Source organism: Nuphar pumila, chromosome 2, assembly GCF_984573655.1.
Source record: "Nuphar pumila chromosome 2, dmNupPumi1.hap1.1, whole genome shotgun sequence".
Taxonomy (NCBI): domain Eukaryota; kingdom Viridiplantae; phylum Streptophyta; class Magnoliopsida; order Nymphaeales; family Nymphaeaceae; genus Nuphar; species Nuphar pumila.
This window is the reverse complement of record NC_143250.1, coordinates 30,332,089-30,357,700: the sequence shown is the minus strand read 5'-3', so window position 1 is coordinate 30,357,700 and position 25,612 is coordinate 30,332,089. Positions and strand designations below refer to the sequence as shown.

At 36.1% G+C, this 25,612-nt stretch overlaps 1 protein-coding gene and 2 long non-coding RNA genes across 4 annotated transcripts in view; 1 reads left to right on the top strand and 2 right to left on the bottom strand.

Moving 5' to 3' along the window:
* Positions 1-11,924: 11,924 nt before the first annotated feature.
* Positions 11,925-13,480, bottom strand: LOC149845146 (uncharacterized). The gene is made up of 3 exons (XR_016430427.1): positions 13,304-13,480; positions 12,699-12,836; positions 11,925-12,622 (listed from the first exon to the last, which is right to left on the bottom strand). It is a non-coding gene; the product is annotated as an uncharacterized LOC149845146 (long non-coding RNA).
* Positions 13,481-13,638: 158 nt separating this feature from the next.
* LOC149845145 (glucomannan 4-beta-mannosyltransferase 1-like) lies at positions 13,639-18,715 on the top strand. Its single transcript, XM_089997488.1, has 9 exons — positions 13,639-13,866; positions 13,968-14,066; positions 14,407-14,659; positions 15,371-15,481; positions 15,571-15,707; positions 15,814-15,927; positions 17,036-17,235; positions 17,320-17,514; positions 18,556-18,715. Exons 1-9 carry the CDS (start codon positions 13,657-13,659, stop codon positions 18,713-18,715), a joined length of 1,479 nt encoding a protein of 492 aa, XP_089853614.1. The 5' UTR covers positions 13,639-13,656.
* Positions 16,028-25,612, bottom strand: part of LOC149845144 (uncharacterized) — a 72,039-nt gene continuing 62,454 nt past the window's right edge. The window contains exons 2-3 of one of the 2 annotated variants that reach the window (XR_016430426.1): positions 16,212-16,775; positions 16,028-16,125 (exon numbers count right to left, since the gene is read on the bottom strand). This is a non-coding gene — a long non-coding RNA (uncharacterized LOC149845144). Of the gene's footprint in view, positions 16,776-25,612 lie in introns of both variants that reach the window. The other variant, XR_016430425.1, reaches the window with a different exon arrangement.

Genomic DNA, 25,612 nt, shown 5'->3' with positions numbered 1-25,612 from the left:
AGAGCAAACAGATCAACACATTAGCTTTCCAACGTGACCAATATCGTCTTGTTCTAATAGCGGTTTGAGAGAAGCGTCCTCTAGAAGATAGATTTTTTGACTGTATCACACCCACTCACTAAAAGGTAGATTTTCATGATTTTTTTGTGAACCTCATGAAGTCTGCATAAAATATAAAAAAAACAATATTTAACAGAATAAGGAAGTTCACATATATTTTATGCGAGGGTGAGAAAGTTCACATATATTTTATACAAATATGAGGAAGACTGCATATATTTTATGTATACTTCATGTAGTCTTCTTCATAAAATATATGCAAACTTTCTCAAACATGGATAAAATATATGCTAACTTTCTCATCCTCACATAAAGTATATGTAAACTTCCTCATCCATGCATAAAATATATGCAAACCTACTCATCATGCATTAAATATATGTGGATCTCCTTATTTACGTATAAAATATATGTGGATCTCCTTATCCACGCATAAAATATATGTGAACCTCCTCATCCACATATAAAATATATGTGGACCTCCTCATCCACGCATAAAATATATGTGAATCTCCTCATCTACGCATAAAATATATACGAGCCTCCTCATCTATGCATAAAATATATGCGAACCTCCTTATCCACACAAATATTGATTATTTTTTGCTTATATTTTATGTGAACTTTGTGAGGTTCGCAAAAAAAATCATGTGCATCTACTTTTTAGTTAGAGGGTGCAATACAATTGAAAAGTCTTTCAGAGGACATTTCTCCCAAACCGTTCATCAGATCAAAGCAATCTCGGTGGCATTGGAAAGCTAAAGTGTCAATATATTAGCTCTTTTTATTGTTTTTTGGATCTTTGATGCAGGTGGCCAAAAAATAACAGAATAACTGAGTTTGACACAACCATGCCTATTCATCTTATTTTTTTGGAACATTCTCGAGGATGTATCTTAGCACTCGTTCATCATTTTTCATCGATTCAAATGTCATTGGAAAGATATTTTTGTTTACTTTCTTTGTTTTTTTCATGTTTCTCCAGAATTCTTTAATTTTTGGGTCAAAAAACAATAGTAAAGTCTATCATAGAGAAAATTTGCATATTCTTAGGAGGTTCAAACTTGCGAAAGTTAAAATAGTTATTTTGTTACCTAACATTTGCGATTTTGGTCATTGGGCAACTTTTGGCAAATATTTAGTTTTTTTGAAAAACATGTTATTTTTTGACATATAGTACAATTATTTTTTGAAACTTGTTTTTTGTGCACTTTGTGAAGACTACAAAAAATAGGTGTGAACATACATTTAAGTGACAGTTAAAGAAAGGAAAAATAAGGTTTGTGCGGTTTACCATGACTTTTGTATAAAATATGTGATTTTATGATTAACAGAGAAGACTGCATAAATAACATAATTTTTTGAATCCTCCTCTTCTCGTCCCTTCCTCTTTCCCCCCTTCCCCTTTGCATTCTTCTTCTCCACCACCACCTTCTCCTTATCCACCATCGTTGTCATCCCCTTTTTTTTTTCTCCATCCCTAACCACCCCATTCGCCAGACAATCGTCGCCGGCCACCTTGGCTGCTGGCTGGCAGCCCTTCCTCCGCCCCCCAGCCCATCTGCATCTCACTTGCCCCTCTCAACCGGTCAACCACGACAAGGCACTGGCCGACAGGATCCAAGCTGTAGTGGTGAGTTTGTGGATGAGGGCACAATGTAGGGAAAAGGTAAAGGAAAAAAAAAGAGGTCCACCCTCTGTCTCTTTCATCTTTGAACATTTTTTTCACTTTATTTTTCTCTTGCTACACAAATAAGAGGACTTTTTATTTAGAAAAGTTATCATATCAATTTTTTTTTCCTATGAGAGTTTCTCACTTCCAATCATGCTGTAAGCAAGAATTGTCCATCCTTTTGCAATCATTCGCTTCGATGAAATTCTTTCATGGATGGGAGAAAAGTTAATGAATGAATTTGGTACTATCATACCAGACATCTGTTAGGTTTCCCTCCTTATGGGACCCATCTATCTTGGAAATGGATCGTCTGATAACTGATCATTTATGGTATGATCATTAGATCGATGCACATTCATTATCGCGGCAGAATTCCCAAGCAGGATGCTTGATCTTCTCAAGGATGATTTTTTATATTCGCTAGATAGCGATTTATAGAAGTCCTCTCAGCTGAATGAAAATTCAGTTGTTCAGAGTTTTGAGGATCAACGATTTGTTGATGGCAATTTTTGGTTAGTGTTTCGCTGGATAGCTATTTGTGGCTTCGCTAGATAGCGATTTGTGATAAGGTGTTTAGACGCACTGTAGCTTATGGATGACGTTTAGTCTTCCGCATTAAATGCGGGTCTCGTTCTCTATTTATAGGGGATATAAGAGAGAGAGAAGAGGTGAGCGGGAATATAGCAGGAGAGAGTGTGAGATACAATTTTAGGGCACCAAAAGGGTGTGTTGTGAATAAAGGCAAGAAGTGCTATTACACTTCTTTCAGGACAACTTCGTGAGGCTGGTTCTTCAGCACATTTGTTCTTTGTTCTTTGTTCTTCCGTGAGGTATATCCTCTTTGTTTATTTTGTTACATCTTCGTGTGTTTGTAAGGACTTATGTTCTTTGGCCACTTTGTAAACTCCATTTGAAAATAGTGGAAGGTGTTGACCTATTTGTCGTCGTGGACATACCTCAGTTTGATAGGAAACCACATAAATCTTTGTTTGCTTCTTTTGTTTCCGTTGTTGATATATTTTCTTCCATTGTCATCAATATATTGTTTTCATCAGTTCACACCTGTGGTAAAGCCAAAGGTTTTTTTTCTTTTCCCAACATCTGGTATCAAAGCTTTGGTTCATTTAGTTTTATTTCGTTATATTTGTGTGTGAGCCATGGAAAGCAACGTCAGGCGTATGATTAGTTTGAATGGCACAAACTGGATGACCTGGAAAACAAAAATGGAAGACCTCTTAGTTTGTAAAGATTTGGATGGACCTATAGAGAGTGATAGCGGCAAACCAGAAGAGATGAAAGATGATGAGTGGAAAAAGCTAGACAGGAAAGCTGTCGGTTTCATTCGGCAATGGATTGATGATAGTATTTTTCATCATATATCCACAGAAATTTCTGTGCATGGTCTTTGGACCAAACTTGAGAGTTTTTATGATAGAAAGACGATAGTGAATAAGGCCTTTCTATTTCAAAAGCTTGTGAACCTCAAATATAAAGAGGGCAACTCTATTGCAGAGCATCTAAATGAGATAAAAAGCATTATAAATCAGTTGGCTACAATGAAAAACACTTTTGATGATGAGTTGCAAGTCTTGTTGCTCCTTAGTTCCCTTCCTAAGAGTTGGTAAACCTTGGTGGTCATAGTTAGTAACTTTGCACCTGATGGAACGGTAACGATGAGCCAAATTACTAGCAGTCTGATGAATGAAGAAACAACGAGAAAATCATTAGGCCTTTCTCTCTCCGAGGCACTTGTGATTGAAAATCGAGGGAGAAGGAGTAAGAGAAAAACTTCGTACTATCGTGACAAATCCAGAGGTCACTCACACTCGAGTTTAAAGAAAGACATCGAGTGTTATTATTGCCACAAGAAAGGGCACATGAAGTGGGAGTGTAGGAAGCTCAAGTTCAAGGAGCAGAACAAAGAGAAAAGCTCAGAAGAAAAGCAAAGTGCTACAACCGCAGTCACAGATGGAGAGCTCATGGTTATCTGTGATGGTACTAGCAGCAATTTGATCAATCAAGATACTGATTGAGTAATTGATTCTAGAGCTTCATTTCATGTTACCTTGCGGGTTGATTTCTTCACTTCCTATTTGCAAGGTAATTTCGAGAATGTTCGAATGAGAAATGAAGATGTGTCAAAGATTATTGGCATATGTGACATTTGCTTGGAAACAAACGTTGGTTGCAAATTGTTGCTCAAAGATGTTAGGCATGTACCAGACATCCAACTAAATCTGATCTCTGCCAGAAAGTTGGATGATGAAGGTTACAACAACACCTTCAGTGATAGAAGGTGGAAGCTAACCAAAGGTTCCATGGTGGTAGCAAAAGGAATGGAGACCTGATCTCTCTACACTTTGCAAGCAAAGATTTGCAAGAGTGTTGTGAATGATGTGGAGAATGGCTCGTCCACAGAGTTATGGCATAGAAGGCTCGGGCATATGAGTGAGAAAGGACTGCAAGTCTTGGTCAAGAAAGAGCTCCTAGAGGGGGATGAAGGTACATCCTTGAAACCATGTGTTCATTGCTTTCATGAAAAACAAAATAGAGTATCATTTCATAGAAGCATTACATCTAGAAAATCTCATGTTCTAGATCTGGTACATTCTGATGTGTATGGACCTTTAAAGGTTAAGATACTTGGTGGTGTATTATATTTTGTGACTTTCATTGATGATCACTCTAGAAAAGTATGGGCTTATACACTGAAAACTAGAGACCAAGTTCTAGATGTATTAAAGCATTTTCAAGCTATGGCTGAAAGAGAAACTGGTAGACAGTTGAAATGTGTTTGCTCGGATAATGATGGCGAATATATTGGGCCATTTGATCAGTATTGCATCAATCATGGCATCAAGCATGAAAGGACAGTAAGGATGACACCTCAACAAAATATGTTTGCTGAGAAAATGAATCACACCATTCTTGAGAGAGTTAGATGTTTGTTGTCACACTCAAAGTTGCCAAGATCCTTTTGGGGTGAGGCAATGAGGACAACAGTTGATCTTATCAACTTGTCTCCTTCTTTTCCACTGAATGGAGATGTTCCAGAGAAAGTTTGGACAGGGAAAGAAGTTTCCTATGATCACTTATGAGTGCTCGGTTGCAGAGCATTTGTTCACATTCCAAAGGAAGAGAGGTCTAATCTTGATCCAAAAGCCAAGTAGTGCATATTTCTTGGTTATGGCCATGAAGAATTTGGTTACATATTGTATGACCCTATTGATAAAAAGGTTGTCGAAAGTTGAGATATTGTCTTCTTGAAAGATTAGACCATTGAAGACATTGGTAAGTTTGAGCCATCAGAGTCCAGTACAGAAGATCTTGTTGATTTAGATCCCCTTGATGCATCAGCTATTCATAATTTTGTGGAGGAGATGCCATCATCTCATAATGATGCAGAGGAAGGAAATGTTGAGTCAGAGATTGAGGGGGAGCAGACACCCCAAGAGCCACTTCCTCAGACTCTGATAAAAAAGTCTACTAGAGAGAAACAGTCATCTAGGAAATACTCATCAAATGAGTATGTGTTGATTACAGATCAAGGTGAGCCAGAAACTTTTCAAGAAGTTTTGGAGAATGAAAATAAATCTCAGTGGTTTAAAGCAATGAAAGAGGAAATGAATTCATTGCATGAGAATTACACCTTTGATCTGGTAAAGCCACCTAAAGGGAAGAAGGTGTTGAAGAACAAATGAGTCTTCAAGCAGAAGATTGATGGGAATAACTCTCAACCTAGATTCAAGGCACGACTTGTTGTGAAAGGTTTTGCTCAGAAGAAGGGAGTTGATTTTGATGAGATCTTTTCACTAATTGTGAAGATGTCCTCCATCCGAACTGTGCTCGGTATAGCAGCAAATATGAACTTAGAAGTTGAGCAGCTTGATGTAAAGACTGCATTTCTGCATGGTGACTTGAAACAAGAAATTTATATGAAGCAACCTAAGGGCTTTATTGACAAGGATGAAGAGCACCTTGTCTGCAAGCTGAAGAAGAGCTTGTATGGATTGAAGCAAGCACCAAGGCAGTGGTATAAGAAATTTGATTCTTTCATGAATGAGCATGGATATTCAAGAACCTCCACAGACCATTGCATGTTTGTGAAAAAATTTTCAGATGGTAACTTTACCATCCTCTTGCTTTATGTTGATAATATGCTCATTGTGAGCCAAGACATCAATAGGATTAACAAGCTGAAGTTAGAGCTGAGCGAGACCTTTGTCATTAAGGATTTAGGTCCAGCAAAGTAGATTCTTGGAATGAGAATCGTTCGTAATAAATCACATGGGTTGATCTGGTTATCTTAAGAGAATTATATCAAAAAGGTTCTTGAGAGGTTCAATATGGATAAAGCAAAGCATGTTAATTGTCCTCTTGCAGGACATTTCAAACTTAGCTCAAGTCAATGTCCTGCAAATAATGAAGAAGAAATCGAGATGCAAAAAATTCTCTATGCTTCGGCAATAGGTTCTTTAATGTATGATATGGTCTGTACTTGATCAGATATTGCTCATGTTGTTAGAGTTGTTAGTCAATTTCTGTCAAATCCAGGGAAAGAACACTGGGCAACAATGAAATGGATTCTAAGGTATCTTCAGAGCACTTCGAAGATGAGTCTGTGTTTTGGAAATGGTGAACTTATTCTTGATGGGTTCACAGATTCTGATATGGTTGGTGATGTTGATAGTAGAAAACCTACTTCTAGGTATTTGATTACTTTTATAGGGGGAGCAGTTGCATAGCAGTCAAAATTACAGAAATGTGTAGCTCTCTCCACCACAGAAGTTGAGTTCATCGCCATTACAGAAGCAAATAAGGAATTATTGTGGTTGAAGAAATTCTTGCAAAAGTTGAGCTTAAAGCAAGAAAGGTATGTTCTTCATTGTGATAGCCAGAGTGCAATTCACTTGAGCAAGAATTTCACATTTCATTTAAGATCAAAACATATTGATGTTCGATACCATTGGATTCGAGATGTCTTGAATGACAAATTATTGCAACTTGAGAAAGTTCACACTGATGATAATACATCAGATATGTTGACTAAGGCATTGCCCAAGAACAAGTATGAGAAGTGTCGGTCTCTTGCAGAGATGGTTGAAGCCTCCACATAAGTCGGGAAGGGGGAGAATTATTGGGTTTCCCTCCTTATGGGACCCATCTATCTTGGAAATGGATCGTTTGATAACTAATCATTTATGGTATGATCATTAGATCGATGCACATTCATTATCGTGGAAGAATTCCCAAGCAGGATGCTTGATCTTCTCAAGGACGATTTTTTATATTCGCTGGATAGCGATTTGTAGAAGTCCTCTCAGCTGAATGACAATTCAGCTGTTCAGAGTTTTGAGGATCAACGATTTGTTGATGACAATTTGTGGTTAGTGTTTCGCTGGATAGCTATTTGTAGCTTCGCTGGATAGCGATTTGTGGCTTCGCGATTTGTGATAAGGTGTTTAGGCGCACCATAACTTATGGATGATGTTTAGTCTTCCACATTAAATGTGGGTCTCGTTCTCTATTTATAGGGGATATAAGAGAAAGAGAAGAGATGAGCGGGAATATAGTAGGAGACAGTGTGAGATACAATTTTAGGGCACCGAAAGGGTGTGTTATGAACAAAGGCAAGAAGTGCTATTACACTTCTTTCAGGACAACTTCGTGAGGCTGGTTCTTCAGAGCATTTGTTCTTTGTTCTTCAGTGAGGTATATCCTCTTTGTTTATTTTGTTACACCTTTGTGTGTTTGTAAAGGCTTATGTTCTTTGGCCACTTTGTAAACTCTGTTTGAAAATAGTGGAAGGTGCTGACCTATTGGTCGCTGTGGACGTACCTCAGTTTGAGAGGAAACCACGTAAATCTTTGTGTGCTTCTTTTGTTTCCGCTGTTGATATATTTTCTCTCATTGTCATCGATATATTGTTTTCATCAGTTAACACTTGTGGGAAAGCCAAAGGTTTTTTTCTTTTCCCAACAACATCTTCGTAAATGACAATGTGTAGTCCAGAACTAGTTGATTCAGAGACACCTGCTAACTGTTTGACGGAATACCTCAACGGAATTATTCTGCTAGATGACGAAAACCGATGCTCAGCCTGATAGTTGCTTCTTCTCTGACATGATTATTTCTTGTTTTCTTCCATTTCTTGATTGTGGCAAACAAAAATCATGCTAACGTCACAAGGAATCAAAGTGCTTTAGATGCTTTGGTAAATAATTTGATTGTTGATATGTATTCAGTGTTTGGAAAATTGAGTATTGTAGGTGAATTATTCAGTCACATTGTTAGGAAAATTGTCTCATGGACTTCAATGATCGTTGGTTGCACGCGGAGTTTGTTTTAGGTCAGAAAAACATAAAAATCATAAAAATCATAAAATCAAGTTAGTTGTCACTCAAACAGTGATTTAATTAGGTTCTCCACTTCACCCAAACAACAAAACCGAGCCTTCAAGGTTTACAAAAACCAGGTTAAAAAACAAGTAAAAAAAGGTTTTCAGAAAACTATGTCTTTCATGATGTCATCCAAACTGGGCCTAAAGAAACTACTCTGGTGTATTGCAAACATTTAGATGTTCACTATTGTTCCTTTCCTTCTCCCAAGTAATTTAAGTTTAGATTAGGGATGCAAATGGGTTGGACTCGGGTCAGATCTTGGTAATACCGAATCTGACCTAATCGGATTTGGATTCAAGATTCAAAGTCAGATGATCAGCTAAAGCCTAATCTGGATCTCACCAGCTTAAAATCTAACATTTACATGTATTTGGATTTGGTACTTAATTGGACTCGAACTCGGATTCAGATAAAAAAACCAATACGAGTCTAGATCCGATTATTAATCAGATCCTATTTTGGCTACCAGATCCAACTAATTGGATTCATATTTGGGTGGAATGTTGGATATTATCCGACCCGTTGACATCCTTAGTTTCCATGATAATTCCACCTATTCTTGGACAAGGTGTGATTATATGTAATCACTATGTTTTAGCAAGAAGCATTAAAACACTTATATAAACACCAAAAGTACCTTCTTAGTGTTAGACAGTAAAAAGCAAATTGTATACCTTGGTTTTCTTCCGATAGTGCATCCTATTTGGCACGTGGAATCCTTTAGATCAATCCAAATTTTTTGATGTGAGAGTATTTTCTGAAAATGATGGTACTGTATGAAAAATATGATTTGTTTAAAAAAATGCCCTGCAATTTTTACTATTCCTCCGATGTTTAAAATCGCAAATACCCAAATTCACTATGACCTTTCTAACACTCATGTGTGAAACGGGAAAACTTCTCACGATATATCGCTCCACTCCTCGGGTAATGCAAACAACCACTTAAAAAGAGTTGCACACTTTTTTTTGTGGACATCACAAAGATAGCATAAAATTTATATGTGAACTTTCTATTAATCTCGAACTTTGGAACATCACATATATGTCACGAAGTTCACAAATACTTTTATATGAACCTCATTTTACTCTCAATCTTTGGAACATTGCAAAAAACTCACAAAGTTCGCACATATTTTATGCAATTTGCAAATAATTTATGTGTGAACTTTGAAACATCGCACATATTTCACAAAGTTTGCAGATAATTTATGTGTGAACGTCATGAGTATAAAAACTGAAACACCGCAACCAAAATATTTTCGCAGAATTTGTTAGGGTTATCTGTGGTCCCCAACCCGTGGTCTCCAACCTGCTTGTCGACGGTGACTTTTCTGGCAGAACTTTATTCTCAAGTATTCTGGAATTTTCGACAGAGTTTTTTTTGGTAAGCACATATTTAACTACTGAAACAGTTAAATTTTTTTTAACACAAATTTTTGTCATTTGTTTCAACGATTCGTATGCTTTTATTCCATCATCTAATTTTGTTGTTTATATTTTGAGGAACTTGTACAATAAACATGGTATATTGGCACAATGGGTTGTTTTTTTTTATTTCATCCTCTACTAATTAATTGTTCAGTTGCACAAACTAAGTCAAGATTCATTATATTTATCGCTTTCAACCCATCCATGCATTCAACATTCTTGCATTTTCAACATTCAAGATTATACATATATGCAAAAATATAATAATTACACCTATATCTCAATCATAAATTAAAACTTGTACCTAGCTTTATCATTGACTTGCCGACATGATTCTCCATCTTTTGTAATGATTTTTTGATCATGCACAATATCAATTATTTGTTCTTCATTGCTTGTATGTTAAAGATCCATGTTTTTTAAAAAATTGAGCTTGATCGATGGTGCTTGAGATAGATGTATGTTCTCTAAAAGATCATTATTTTATTCATTAACTGCTTCTTGATAAATAACCTTTCTTCAATTTTGCAAACAACTACGTAAACATTACCACTAAATAATATGGATTCTACATCATCATCATCATCCAAGACATCTATCCATAAATGTTGGCTATCTAATTTGGCATCTTTGCTAAACCGAAGGCTAATTGACTCTTTCACATATCTAATTTTAAGAGACATCAAAGTTACAAATATCTTATAACTATTATTTTTTGAGACCAATATAGATCCCAAAGCAGAGTGATCATTGCTACAATAGTATATTGTAATCCTTTCGGAGGCCATCGTTACGTGCCTATAATAACTACACATATATCATTTATCTTCAGAAACTAACATATGAGAAAAGGACATCCATATATATATAAATCATAAACATAGTAAACCCTAAATGCTAAACACACATGAAAATACAAAAAAAAAATGAACAACAATAACCAAACACAAATAAATATATACATATAAACATTCACACATGTTATTGTTAAATCGTGTTTCAAAAAAATTGTGCTTAAAAACATTAATTGGTTCAACAGTTAAATATGTGATTACTGAAAAAAAATGTTGTCAAAGATTAATACTTGATGATGAAGTCCCGCCGAAATAGTTGCCGAAAAAGTCACCGCAGGAAAGCAAGATGGGGACCACTGGTTAGAAATCACAAATAAACCTAAAAATTCTGGGTTGCAGTGTTTTGGTTTTTATACTCACGATGCACATAAATTATCTGTGAACTTTCTGAAATATGTGCAATGTTCTGTAGTTTGAACAAAGTTCGCACATAAAATTATTTGCCAACTTCATGATATATGTACGAACTTCGTGACATATATGCAATGTTCCAAAGTTCGAGATTATCAAGAAGTTCACACATAAATTTTATGGAACCTTTGTGATGTCTGCAAGAAAAAAGCATGCAAAACTCATTTTAAGTGCTTGTTTGTGTTACCCAAGGAGCAGAGCGATATACCGCAAAGTTTTTTAGTTCTACACATGAGATGATTAAAAAGGTCATAGTGAAGTTGGGTATTTGTGATTTTGAACATCAGAAAAATGGTAGAAATTGCAGGGCATTTTTAGGAACAGGTCATATATTTTGTATAGGTCATTTTCACAATTATTTTCATGTTCCAATTTGTTACAACAAAGGTTGCATAATTTGACGATCATAAGCAAGCATCTTAGAGATGCAAAAAATAGTCACTTCCTTGATTATTCTTACTATTCTTATTGTACCCAATTATCTTTTAGGCATCATTCTTTAGGGTAGATTAGAAATACTTGATCGTTAAGTTATTGTTAGGATGTTCTCTTATGAGTGGAGTTTGCATCTATTATGAGATTAATAACACTTCTATAATAGCAACCATAGAGAAAAGCAAATAAAACTTCTACTATTTGCCTTGCACTTGAGGCTTTTTGAAGTTGGTCATAAATGTTGTTTCGGATTCATAAAATTTAAGCACTTAAGAAAATCTGGACGCACAAATTGCATAAATCCAAAACGACAATTATGACCAACTTCCCAACTAGTAGTTCATGTAAATTGCGAAAAGCAACCAAGCCTACTAGATCATAGATGCAAGAGAATAGCTAAGAAAGAGGAATTCATCATCTGTATTGAATAGAAGCGACCCTTTCTTGGCACAATTTAGTGCATTATGATTGGAGGTCATAAAGCAATTAGTTGCTTGGATCTATCAAGTATTGTGTTTAAGACATTTTTTCTCTCTAGGTCTTCAAGGTCCATATGATGGGTCTAAGCAGTTTGGGTAAATTTTGGATTTAGGGATGTCAACAAATAGGATGCTATCTGATATCAGAACTGAATCCGATTTCAATAAGTCAGATACTGTAAAGCAAATGGAACATGATTAATAATTAAACACGGCTGACGATTTTCAGTCCGAGTCTGATGGATATCTGAACCCGATTACATAAAAAGTAGGATTCAAAACTGTCCTTGCCCATCTGAATCCGAATAGCCAATGTCTTTCGGTAAATGGTACATCCAAACCGAATCCGAACTGCTTTAAATGCCTAACCACCTTCATTCCTTGAACTAGAACTTGATGGTCAAGACCACTCACATGAGAGAGCAGATCCGCAACTTTTTATGTAAAACGCCTAAAACAGAAAGCTACACCTGCCCTGTGTTGTGGGACCCACAGCTACTTTTGAGTATCAAACAAGATGTGTCATAGCTTTTGTTGGCGTCTCACATGAACATTGTGTAACCCACAGTTTTACCTGATCGCTCTCGACAGGATGGTCAGAAAAAGCAGCTTTATTCGAGACCATCCCCACCCTTCTAAGCAGCGTTATTGAACAATTTTCTAAATTTGATACAAAGCCTCTAAGTTCTGAATTCCCACTTTCTTTCTGCTCTTCACTTTTTTATTTTCTTCAAGTTTTATGCTGCTTTCCACGTTGTAACACATCCATTCATCTTTGCATGTTTCTTGAGCTGTTGGTATAAGTTCACAGGCTTCCAAGTGCGCAGATGGAATGCTTTTAATCCCATCCCTATTTCTGGAATGCATATCTACCAACCTGTAAGCATTTATTGTACATTAGACCATAAAATGGTATGCAATACCTACACCCCCCAACCAACCATTAAACACACCTTAGCATATTAGCAACATCATGCTCTGTGCTTCTTAACTGGCATCCATGGTCTCAATTCTTTCTTTTTTCTCATGTAAACATGCACATACTTACACGTAGAAGGCAAGGAATATCCTCAGGAATCAATCTTCTGGCACTAGAGTACAAAAAGAGATGATTTAGTCTACCCAGATGGATGAAGAGGAAGCCAGTGCATCAAGGCAATTCATGTAAGGACACAAGGGAATAACTCCATATGCCAACTTAACAAAAGTAGCAAGACTCCTCTATCTTTGACATCTATGCCTCGGATGACACCACTTTAATTCAAATTGTAACGGTCGAGTTCAGGATCATACCTATCCTCATAAAACCCAGGGAAGACTTTTACCCAATGACCATCAATAGAGATTGTCCAAGAGATAAAATTAAAATATACAAATAGCAACTATATCTGCACAACACAACGAAGTCAAAACTTATTTAACACTATTAAGACAGTGAAATGCATCTGAAATTCGGTATGAAAATCGATGTCGGTGGGACAAAATGGCCATTTGTTTAGCACTAAGAACTCGCCCTCTGCATGTCGAACATGTGTCTCATTAAATTCACAATCCTCACCTTCAGACAGTCTGCCACCTGAGTGCATCAATTTGCGTGCAATCGTCGTGCCAGCTCAGAACCCTCCTGGCCATTTGTCTATTTAAACAAATCCTATTCATCCTTCAGATTTCTCGGCACCGGTCTCTGAAGCATTTTAAGGAAAGAAGAAAGGAAGAAGGAGAATTCTGTGCAAGAAATTTCATCAGCTTTAATTTGCAAAATTAGCAGTTCCCTTGCTCCCCTTAAGCATTGAAAGGATAAACATGGGTAGGCTATTTCCAGCCACCAACTTGTTGCCACATGACCAGGGTGATGCTGCAGAGAATTTTCGATTGGTGTGGAGAGAAATTCGAGTGCCACTCATCGTTCCAATGTTAAGGATCGCCATATGGATTTGTGGAGTGATGTCTGTAATGCTGTTTGTTGAGAGGGTCTACATGGCTGTAGTGATTGCTTGTGTGAAATTGTTGGGCAGAAAAAGGTACACCAAGTATAAATTGGACGCTATAAAAGAGGATTTAGAAATGAAAGGTTCCTACCCAGTGGTTCTTGTTCAGATACCTATGTTTAATGAGAAAGAGGTAAAAAACATTTTTACCTTTTAAGTTTGCTATTATGGAGTTCTAATTTTAATTACTCATTTGAATCACAAATATATTATTAACAATTTCACTATTTTCAGGTGTACCGGCTATCAATTGGAGCTTCATGTGGACTCTCATGGCCATCTGATAAAATCATAATTCAAGTTCTAGATGATTCAACTGACAAAATGACTAGGGTATGACTCCAATCTTGACTCAACCCACACAAATAAATGGAAAAGATCTCCCAATTTGAGGCACTTGGCAAAGTTCACTAAAGGCATGTACTGACCCATCCCCAAGCCCATTCATAATGAACAGAGAAAGCACCCAAAATCCCTTAAACACAAGCTGAATCAACTAAGTCAACACTAAATCAGTTCAATTGGTGATCTGGTTTCTCTTTCAACATCTTATTTTGCTAAATGATTAGTTTATACCTAACTTTTAACAACATCATGGCTCATAAACTTCTTTGATCAGAAACTATATTCCCTTTTAACTACAAATAACTAGTTGTATTTTGACATTTAACAGGATTTGGTAGAGATGGAATGCTTGAAATGGATGAGCAAGGGAGTGAATATCAAGTATGAAACGAGAAACAACAGGAATGGTTACAAGGCAGGGGCACTAAGGGATGGACTTAAGAAGAATTATGTTAAAGATTGTGAGTTCGTAGTTATATTTGATGCAGATTTCCAGCCAGAGCCTGACTTTCTCTCTAGGACAGTTCCCTTTCTTCTTGGCAACCCAGAACTCGGCTTGGTTCAGGCACGATGGAGATTTGGTAAGTAATATATAACTATGGTAAAGATGAAAGCTGACCCCAGTGAGCAGGTTACTAACTAAGATCAGTCAAATAGTTTCTTGTAGCCAGCATCAGAACAGGCCAATAAGAATCAATGTTGTGAAGATGGTTAAGCTATGAGCTTTGCTGAATCATCTTCAAACAGGTCAGAGTGTCACAGTGACCAATCTGAAGTCCAGTAGCAACACCAAGCCTGATAAATAACCAAAGGACATTAGCATCATAGAAAAATGGACTTAAACACATGGTAATGCACCATTACCGAAATCTAGTCACCATTTCATTACTGAAATTCACTTAGGCAGCAGTATAATTGACACAAACCATGAAACCTACTTTAGTAGTTGTAAACTGCAGCCAGCTAAGTCAAATTAGCAACATTAAACCAATACTCATTGGGCTACTTAATTGCCACAAAACTAAACACTAACAGTGGCAATTCTGGAATTGTACTCAAACCTATAATGACATAGTCTACTGACTATGATTTTGGTTAGTTCTGTACATTATATCTAGGTTCCATATCAGGCATTTTCAGGTTTAGTTTCACTAAAAAAGAAGCAGGCGTTCATCACCTTGCTAGAGTTTCATATCCCATATCTTTAATGTATAGAACTTTGAATAAATCATTATCACAATAACCACCACTATCACTGATAAAAATTGTCAATAATGTTACTTTAAATGCAGTGAACTCAAATGAGTGCTTAATGACACGTCTCCAGGAGATGTCCCTAGACTACCACTTCAGTGTAGAACAGGAAGTAGGGTCCTCAACATATTCCTTCTTTGGCTTCAATGGTAAATGAACCAACAAGCATATTGCACAATTCCTCGTCATTTATGTTTTTCATGTCAAAGCCATAAATGCAGAGAATAAGCAATTGCAGGCACAGCAGGAGTCTGGAGAATTCAAGCCCTTGTCGATGCAGGTGGATGGAAAGAAAGGACAACTGTGGAAGATATGGACTTAGCAGTTAGAGCCAGCCTCAAGGGTTGGAAGTTTGTCTTTGTGGGTGACCTCTCTGTGAGTTTGTCTTTTCAACTTCTTTTACTTTATTGCTCTTCAATTATTTGTTTTCCCTTATTAATGCATTTATCAGATAGTCCCATAATTAAGAACAAAATGGCAGGTTAAGAATGAACTACCCAGCACATTTAAAGCATATAGATATCAGCAACACCGATGGTCATGTGGGCCTGCCAATCTCTTCAGGAAAATGATGAAGGAGATCATCTTGTGTGAGGTATGTGCTTAAACATCTGATGTTGCCATATGTTTATAGTAAAACCTTTATAGCCTTCCGAAACATTTTATTGATAAAATATACTAAGATAGACAACAGATTTGTTCAACACAAGTTTACTTTATCAAACAGGGCCAACAGGGGATTTAGTTTGTCACATGTTCATCCCAGTTGCAAAGTAATCATGTGGTTGGCTGCCTGCATCATGAAGTAGCAACTAGTTCAGTTTTTATACAACTGAATAGAGAAATTCTCAGCATAGAATCAGTTCAAATGAACCTGACGTAGCTTTGATACTAAAACTTCCAGAATTGTGTAGGACATGAGCAATTAACCCAAGAACGCTTAGTGCTGCCTCCACTGAGCTGACTCATGACACAGCTTTGTGGTGACACTTAACAAAAATCCCATGAAGAGGCGTGACTCTTCGAAAAGAATTTAAGTATCATCCAAGATCAAAACAATGGTGATGGATCCATGGGCTATCATCACGAATCTATCATGTGCATCTCTGGCTTTAGTAGTACTGGAGTTGGATACATTGTAAAGGACTTTGCTGAAAGATATTCATTCTCTTTTCTTCTTTTCTTTCTTCCCTTTACCACTTACTGTGTTATTTACAAAATACTATGTTATACAAACATTCAAATGCAAATTAGGTGATTTACATTGTTACAACTAATACTGAACTTGACCAGGAACCCAAGCAAGTCTTGCAATTGTAGATTTATCTTCTTTAGACATCTTCACTCCAAAACAGCCCTTTACCACTCCTTGCCTTATGTAAGTTTGGAGTTTGATCCAGATCAACTGCAGTCATAGTGTGAGTCCGAGGACCTTGAACCAAGCTGCAAGGATACCAAAAACTGGCTCTTGCAAGTTGTAAAACTCTCAAGGTAAAAGCTGACTTAGGTAAGATAGGTCATAAACTAACCTACATAAGGGTATAGAATAATAGTTCTATGGAAAAAAAATTATGCTAATGCTTTAATGAACAATAGTAGCAAAAGTAAATTATCAGAATAAAGTAGATAAAGTTAGGTAGAATTATTTCCTCCATTTGAGATGAACAGCATTAATTTCTCAAATTTGTTATTTGGAAAAGCAGAAGGTGTCCATGTGGAAGAAATTTCATGTCATATATGCATTCTTCTTCATACGGAAGATTGTGGCCCATCTAGTAACCTTCTTTTTCTACTGCATCATCATCCCATTATGCGTGCTGGTTCCTGAAATACATCTTCCCAAATTTGTTGCAATCTACATTCCTTCAACAATCACCATTCTGAATGCCATATGCACCCCAAGGTATGCACTCAACCTCACTCAGATAATAACTATATTGTTTTCCAAGAAAGAGGCATAACTCTCTGCTCTTTTGGATCTTAATAGATCACTTCATTTGGTTGTATTTTGGATACTCTTCGAAAATGTAATGTCACTGCATCGAACAAAGGCAGCCATCATTGGACTAATAGAGGCAGAAAGAGTGAATGAGTGGGTGGTCACAGAGAAGCTTGGAAACACAACAAAGCAGAAGACTAGCATCAAGACAAACAAGAAGCCCCGATCACGAGCTGGAGAGAGGTATCACTAGTTTTGGAACAAATTTTATTGAAGGGTGCATTACGCCAGTGTGTCCCACATTGATAATCAAGTAATTCTTAGGTGTATTTATGTTGGATTTTGTTGGAAAAGACATGATTGACTATCAGCATAACCCACTGAGACCACATAGGTACATACCATGTCATCTAAGTCAAATTAATCTCATGAGTCTTCATCAAGTGGACCCAAGTAACTAAATTGAATAACCAAACAAATTTTCTTATACCAAGTTTTCGATTACAAAACCGCTATAAATGTATGTATCCTTTCCAAAAACTTGAAGGATTTTTAGACACTGGGTCAGCAGCAGTTTCTGCAATGTGTTAGCAGAATCAGCTTAACAACAAACTCTAGTGGGTTCAGCTGCTTCTTCACATAGATATGACCAATGTGCAGCAGCTGAGAAACAAAGAAAGATGAGATACAGTAGTTCAGGGTCTCTTCTCTCCCACTTGATATATGTAATATATATATATATATATAATGGGTTTATCTAACATTAAACTAGTTATATTTAACATTAGATGAATTCAACCTTATTAAAATGACAAATCCTCCTAAAAGAATGGCACTTTTGAAAATGCACGGTTATTTTTTGAGGTCAAAAGGTTAACTTTAGATTCATAAAGTTACTTTTTTAAAAAGATGTTTGACTTTTCATTTCCCTCCAAGTTCAAAAGACCTATAATGCCCAAAAAAGTAGCCATGCATTTTAAAAAATGTCATTTTTTAAGGGTAAATTTTAATATGGTTGAATGTAGCTAATGTTAAACACAACTAGTTTAATATTAGATAAAACCTACATTATATATATATAGAGAGAGAGAGAGAGCAACTCAAAAGACAAAAGGCAATCTGAAGGGCTCGATAAAACCTTGCCAGCTCACAAGCTTTTCTCAAGTTCTGTAGTGGGTGCAAAAGTCTAACCACTGACTTAACCCTAGGAATTAATTCTTTATGTTTCAGAGAGAACGTAGTTTTTAAAAACATTGTCTAACATTGGTGGTGTTCAATTATCAGGATTCATACACTGGAGATCCTGATGGGACTACTCCTCTTCTACTGTGCAATCTATGATCTCTTGTTTGGTCGTGATCACTTCTATATCTATCTATTCCTACAAGCTGCTGCATTTCTTATAATTGGCTTTGGATATGTTGGGACGTTTGTGTCCAACTAAGTAGTAACTGTGCCTAACCAACATTGATCCTTTCAGAGATAGACCTCAAGTGTGTATATTGCATGTCTCTGGCACTTGTATGTAAAAGCTTCCAAGATATGCGAAGACAGCGACCTTGACTTAGAAATTTTGTGTATCTATACACAAGATAATGAAACATCAATGCTGTATGCTGTCTGAAAATGAGAAATGTATCCTTGTATCCATCTCTATGTGACGAGCAGAGTCCATATGTGGGAGCATGTATTTCTTGTGAACAGCTAATCCATGTGATTGTATTACCCCTTTGTGAATACCCTAGTGCATGCGTTTTGTATCACCTCTTTGTGAATATCCTAGTGCAAGTGCTTGTATTATTCTTCCATGAATACCCTGAACCCATGACCGATTTTTTGTGTGTGCACATACACATGTTTTGCTTGCAGGTGTCCATGTTCATACGCTAGCGCATGAGAAATGTGTCCATGCCATAGAAACAATGACAGCATTAGAAGCAAGAGATACAGTAGATAAGGTCAAAAGTGCACCACCATTAGCCATTGGCACAAAACCAATTGCTGGTTCTCGAAAGGAGGTCAAGAGAAGGTTCCATGATACTAGATAAGCAGGCTCAATCACATACCAATCATGTGTGCATATAGAAGGTAAAGAAGACATAGAAAGAGATACAGCCAAGTCAAATAAACAAAATCTTAGTGGAGATCCAAGCACAAAATGTGATATCTAACATATCAACTATGGAAACTGATTGGTGCAGCAAGAAAGCTAGAAAAGAAAAAACTCATAATATTAAATAAATGTTTATCGAGCCTAAACACAATAGACAAAAGAACATGAAAGCATAAAGAAAAGAAAACTGCCTGGCAGTAACACATACAAGACCACACAACAGAGTGCATTGTAATACACTCACTCTCCTATGTGTGATCAATAAGAGTTTGTGAAGGAGAGGCTTCGTGCGCGCCACAGAGAGAGAGAGAGAGAGAGAGAGAGAGAGAGAGAGAGAGAGAGAGAGAGATGAGTTTTTCCATAATCATCCCTACCTTATCTGATTTTCCAAAATCGTCCTTACATTTCAAAAGGTTAGGACAAATGCATTCTTCCATCATGTGACATCTAGTTACCTTAAGGATGATTTTGCCATGGTTGGTAAAAAGGGACGGATGATTTTGGAAAATAGGATAAGGGAAGGATGGTTTTGGTTTTGCCTTATGAGGGACGATCATGGATAAAGATATATACTACAAAGAAGGGAGAATTGTTCCAAGATATTTTCATTAAGAAAATGAAAATCCAGATTAATGCCTTCAGCAATCACATGAATATGCAAAGCATATGGTGCTTATTACAATATAATGCATTACGATTAGCCAAAAAAAAACCAAGGTTAGCAAGTAAATGAAACATCTTTAGCAACATTTTTCCTAGCTATATAGTCTACCTCAATTCACAACTTATTGTTTCTTCGACCATCATAATACAAATGAATTATTTTGATGTTACTTGCAGATGGAAAGCCAATCAGGAATCAGGGGTCTTGGAACAACCAAAAGAGAAGAATAGCTAGACTTGGTCTCAGGCATGGACAAGAAAGCCTATTATATCAGGGTTAAAGGGGGAAAAGAAGAAGATATTCATGGTCATTTACAATTCATAATGGCTGAAGGAGTGACCGATGATAATCAAAATTTACCAATTCAATCCTTAGTTGGGAGTTGGAGATCCATTTGTTGATGATGTGATGTCAGTGTCACCATCCATCATATCATTCTGGGCAGCTATGCAATGCAAATGAATTTGCAAATACTTGCAAATCCTTTAGCTAAGTTGATTTTGGAACACAACAATACAATTTCAGTTAATAATCAGTTGCCCCTTGCTCCTGACAAAGTTGCGGACTTCATCGGGTTGCACATTGAAACTCACCTCTTAGATGATATGTAGTTAATGGCTGATAAATTTGGGAATCAGTCTTAAATCAGCTCAAATTGATGTAGCAACTGGTGATTAGAGGCAAGTCATCATCTTCTTTTTTATACATGAAATATGAAAAATAGCTATAGATTTAAACTCCATAAGGTATCTTGTGCAAGTTACTAAACACTTACCAGATTAAGTAGCTTTAAACTTTAAACCTTGGTAAAGAGTCTGATAACTTTAAATTACAACTTAGGGCTCACTAAGTTATCCAAGTTGAATGAACATGAGTTGATATGTGATTCAACCTAATCACAGTTGGCTCGCTGTTTCATCCATGCTTCCAGCCAGTGAGAGCAGTCTTAGTAAAACTCAGCTATATCTTTGTTAAAACAAGTTTACCATGACATGTGGCCAAGAGGATAGCCAACATGAGGAAATCAGCCAATTCAATTGAGTGGCTGAATCCTACCTCCTCTTCTCTATTTTCTTATATTTACTATCATAATAGCTGGCATAGTCGCTTTCTCCTCCTGGCAAAGCTCCAACTGGAAAGAAAAGGAAAGAACAAAGCATAAGGGAACACCGTGAGAAGACCAAGATCCTTCATGTAAAACTTATGACAAAGGAAGGTCTTGAGATCTTTGATACGTGACTGACTACCCCTGTTGTAATAATGTCGTCAACATAGACAAGAATCAATGTCATATCAGAATTATCAACATGAGTGAATAAGGAGTAATCACATTGACTACATGTGAAGCAAATAGATTGAATTGTTGTACTGAATGTCTCAAACCATGCCCTGGATGCCCGCTTGAGCCCATAGATGGCCTTTCTTAATCTCAAGGTTGTCTTTGCAACACCACCTTCGGGATAATCGGGTGGATGCTCCATATATACCTCTTCATATAATCTTCCGTGAAGGAATTCAAAAAATATAAATTTTCAATTATATATATAATTAAAGTGATAAAATTGTGAAAAATATATTAAAATATAGGTGACGTCAGCTGGGTCTGGGCGTGGCCCAGAACCCACTGGCAAGAGCTAGATGAGCCAAATATAATTTGAATTTTTTTTCATTTTTAACCTTTAAATTCAAGCAAAATTCAAGTTAAATTCAGGTGAAATTCGAAGGCAAAAATTAAGGTGAAATTCGTAATTCTGAGCATGTTAGTGACCTGTCTTTCTGAAATCGGGTTATGATTCGCCCAAAAATCGCATTTTTCAAAAATGACTCACCTTTATTTTTGCCTCTTTCTAGATTGGATCAGACTGAATCCGCTCCATTTGATTCAAATTAATATGAATCTGGACCCAGTCTAGGACCCATATTAACTAGAATCTGGTTGAGGTAGAGTCCATATAGATTTAGATCTTGGATCAAGATCTCCATCTAAAATTCATACATGGTCAATTTAAAACTTTAATATCAATTTAAAATTTAAATTGGATAAGGTAGAGTTCTACTTGGAGTAGAACTCTACTCTATGGAGTTTTCCAAAGGGGGGCAACACCCTATGGAATATTCTTTTGAATATTATATTAAATATAATAATAAATAAGTAACTTAATTAATTAATTAAAAAAAAAAAGATATTATCTAGAGGATAATGTAGAGTTCTATATGAAGTAGAACTCTACTTAATAAGGTCTTCTCTAGAGGGGACGCCACCTTATAGATAAAAATTTAATTAGAAAATAAGAAATAAATAAATAAGAAGATAAAGTATTAATATAAAAAAGGGTTGGTCTCCCCTCTCTCCAGAAAATCGTGTTCTAGAGTGAGAGGGAGAGAGTTAGAGAGAGAGTAAGCTAGAAAAAAGAGGAAACCCCAAACTCATGTGAGGAGAGAGAAAAGAAAGAAAGAGAGAAAAGAAGCGAGAAGGACAAAAAAAAAAGAAAGAAGAGAAGAAATCCAGTTTTTTTATACATTGGTCTTTTTTCTACGATACGATTGAGGTACGGGTTTCTCTCTAAGTTTTTACCGGAAGGAATAGGTAAAAATATGATTCGTGTATAGGTTTGAGGGAAAAGAAAAAATCTGATTTTGAAACAACATATATTTATGTATATGTGTTGTCGATTTTGTTAGATTAATGTATTTGTATCATTATTCACATATATGTCGATTTTCCTAATTCATGTGTTTGAAATTATATATGCAAATACATATTCAGACCATCAATTTTATTTGTTTTTGTACATGCATATTACCATGTTCATGATTCATGCATCAAAAGTATGTTTATGCCATAGATTCAGTTGGTTCTATCGATGTATTTGAGATATACATGAAATTTTAGACTGTTGATTTTGTTGATATGCATATAGCTAAATATACATGTTTGTCTATTGCGCTGATGTATAAATATGAAATTTTAGACTGTCGATTTTGTTGATATGCATGCTTACTGAAATTTTGCAAAAGATGCATAAATCACCTTTGAGATGTGTTGGTGGTCATATGTGAACCACTATGAGCCGTATAGGCCAGAAGCATGTGTTGCTCTACATATTATTGATTTTATTTATACATAGCAAAATTTATTTTTGAAAAGTTAATAGTTTTTTCAAAATTAATTGCACTATTATATTTTATGGGCCAGAGCTTGAATTTGGTTTTGCATGTTGATTTGCAAAACGGTTCTTTTGTAAAGAATTTGAAAATATTTGAAAAGGTAAAAGACACCAAACAGTGTAATTAATCTCTTTCTTGATGTTTCTTCCACAGTGTGCGAATCTTGGATGACGATTTTGGAGAACCATGAAGATACTAAAACTGCGTATGTGATTGTGTCTCTAAACCTAATATGGTGGTTCAGCTCCCGGCCACGGTTTTAGGAAGATTCAGCCACTTGCCTATAGTGTTGTTGACTCAGCTGTAGTTATTGGTATACCAAGAAAGTTGCGTCAATAGATGTTAATTTCTCTGATGTCTCGACATTAAATGTTGATTTCTAATGTTCTGATGGATGGTGTTGATTCCTGCTATCGGTCGAGGAACGAGTGTGAAACTTATTAATAAAATACAAATTGTGTGTTAAGCTACAACTGAGAACCTAACTTGGACTTCAAGAATTTATACACGTTTTAAGTATCTACGGGTTTAAAGAAAAATAAAAATTAAATTTGTATGCATTTAATAGAGACATGCATGCAAAAGCAACTCTGATAAATAGCCTAATAAGTTATTCATGCATGTACATTGAATCATGTATATTTACTGTTAAGCATTAGTTCATGCATTCATGCTTATTATGTTTCGCATGATATTTGTTATTGCATGATATTTGGTTAAATGTTTGAATGGTAAGTTGATTGTGATAAATTGTTGTGATACTCTTTTGAAATTTATGCATGAGTTTGGATTATACTATTTCCTTTACTCTTTAGATTTTTAGAAGAATTCGTATAAAAGACTTTAGTTTTTACCCGTTTTCATAAAACTGTTTTACTAGTTCGGATGCTCGGTGATGTCTTGACTTGCTGGATGGAGACTGTGAGTCTTATGACTCGTTTTTGGTTCTCTGACAGAGTGGCTCATTATGATATAGACGATTTTTTGTCTTAGTTTATTTTAGCATTATTTTTATTAAATAAATAAAGCTGATGCTTCTTCTTTTGATTCAATGCACTGGTTTGTGATTTGGAATATTAAATCTATGATGCCCCAGATCTTTGGGTTTGTTTGGACAATTGTTTTTAAAAAAATATATATTCTATTATTTTTATGAGGGTCAGTTGGGGTCGTTTTTTAACTCCGCCTGGGTATAACTGTTTAGTTATACACCATCGGTCCTAAGCCCGGATAAAGGAGGAGGGTTGCGGTAGGCCAGTGACAGCCAACATTAAAACTTGTTGAGATTAAGAGGTTTTTAAGTTTAAGGTTTCTTAAAAGTAGGTTATTTGATATTTCTTGCTTAATGAGGGACTTGTATGTAATTTTTTATAATAGCCTCTCTCTATTTAACATAGAGATAAGCCCTAATAAAGGTTAACGAGTTTTCTCATCTCTCTCTCTCTCTCTCTCTCTCTCTGCCTCAGTTTTTGTGCATCTCATCGGAATTTTTACATGGTATCAGTGTTGAATTATGTATATATAAATATATATATATACTTATATATATATACATTTGTATATATATATAAGTATATATATGCATATATGTATATATACATAATTATATAGCTTTTTCCTGTTTTGTATAAACCAAAAACCCGATAGGGGTGTTTTGGTAATTCCATATGTATTTTTTGTTTTTTACTTTTCTTTCTTTTTCGCCTTTTTCTTTTTCCTTTTTTATTTCCTGTTTTTGCTTTTTGGAACCATAAAGGGGCCCCACCCATCTAGTCGTTGGGGCCCCAACAGTCATATTTATGACCGTTGGGGCTCCCAACGACTAGAAGGGAGCCCCCTTTATGGTCCTTCTAAAGTGCTCTCCTCCTCTATAAAAAGAGTAGGTTCCCCCTTGTAAATGTATGGGTTTTTACACCCTTCTCTTACTTTCTTCAATAAATCCAACTTATGACTTTAAGTCATTTTCTATATTCTTGAGTTTTTGTGTGTGCACATTTGGTGTTTGTGTTCTTGGCTCTTGTAATCACTCTTAAAGAGTGACTTTTGCCCTATTGGTGCTTCCGCCTCTTTTCATTACACGGTATCAAAGCTTGGTTGGTGATTGGGCTTCTCTTTTGTCATCTTGGAAAGCGTGCCTCTCAAAGTTTTGAAGAAAGGAAGTATATTTGGTGCCGATAGAACGTGACTCTAAAGTGGAGCTCTCTTTCAAGCTAAATGGGTCCAACTATCTCATGTGGGCCTCCGCTATGGAAAATCATCTAAGAGGTAAGAAACTTTGGGGCTTTGTTATGGGAACTACTCCCGAACCCTCTCTTGTTCTTACCAAAATTGAAAATGAAGTTGAAAAGACTTTAGATGGCGATGAGCGCATCAAAGCCATTAATGAACATCAATCC

Bases quoted from the DNA above. Each gene is read 5' to 3' on its own strand.
- LOC149845145 (XM_089997488.1), top strand. From the start codon at position 13,657: ATGTTAAGGATCGCCATATGGATTTGTGGAGTGATGTCTGTAATGCTG. The intron at 14,660-15,370 runs GTAAGTAATATA...CTTTAAATGCAG, and splicing joins TCAGGCACGATGGAGATTTG to TGAACTCAAATGAGTGCTTA. The intron at 17,515-18,555 runs GTATCACTAGTT...TTCAATTATCAG, and splicing joins CGATCACGAGCTGGAGAGAG to GATTCATACACTGGAGATCC.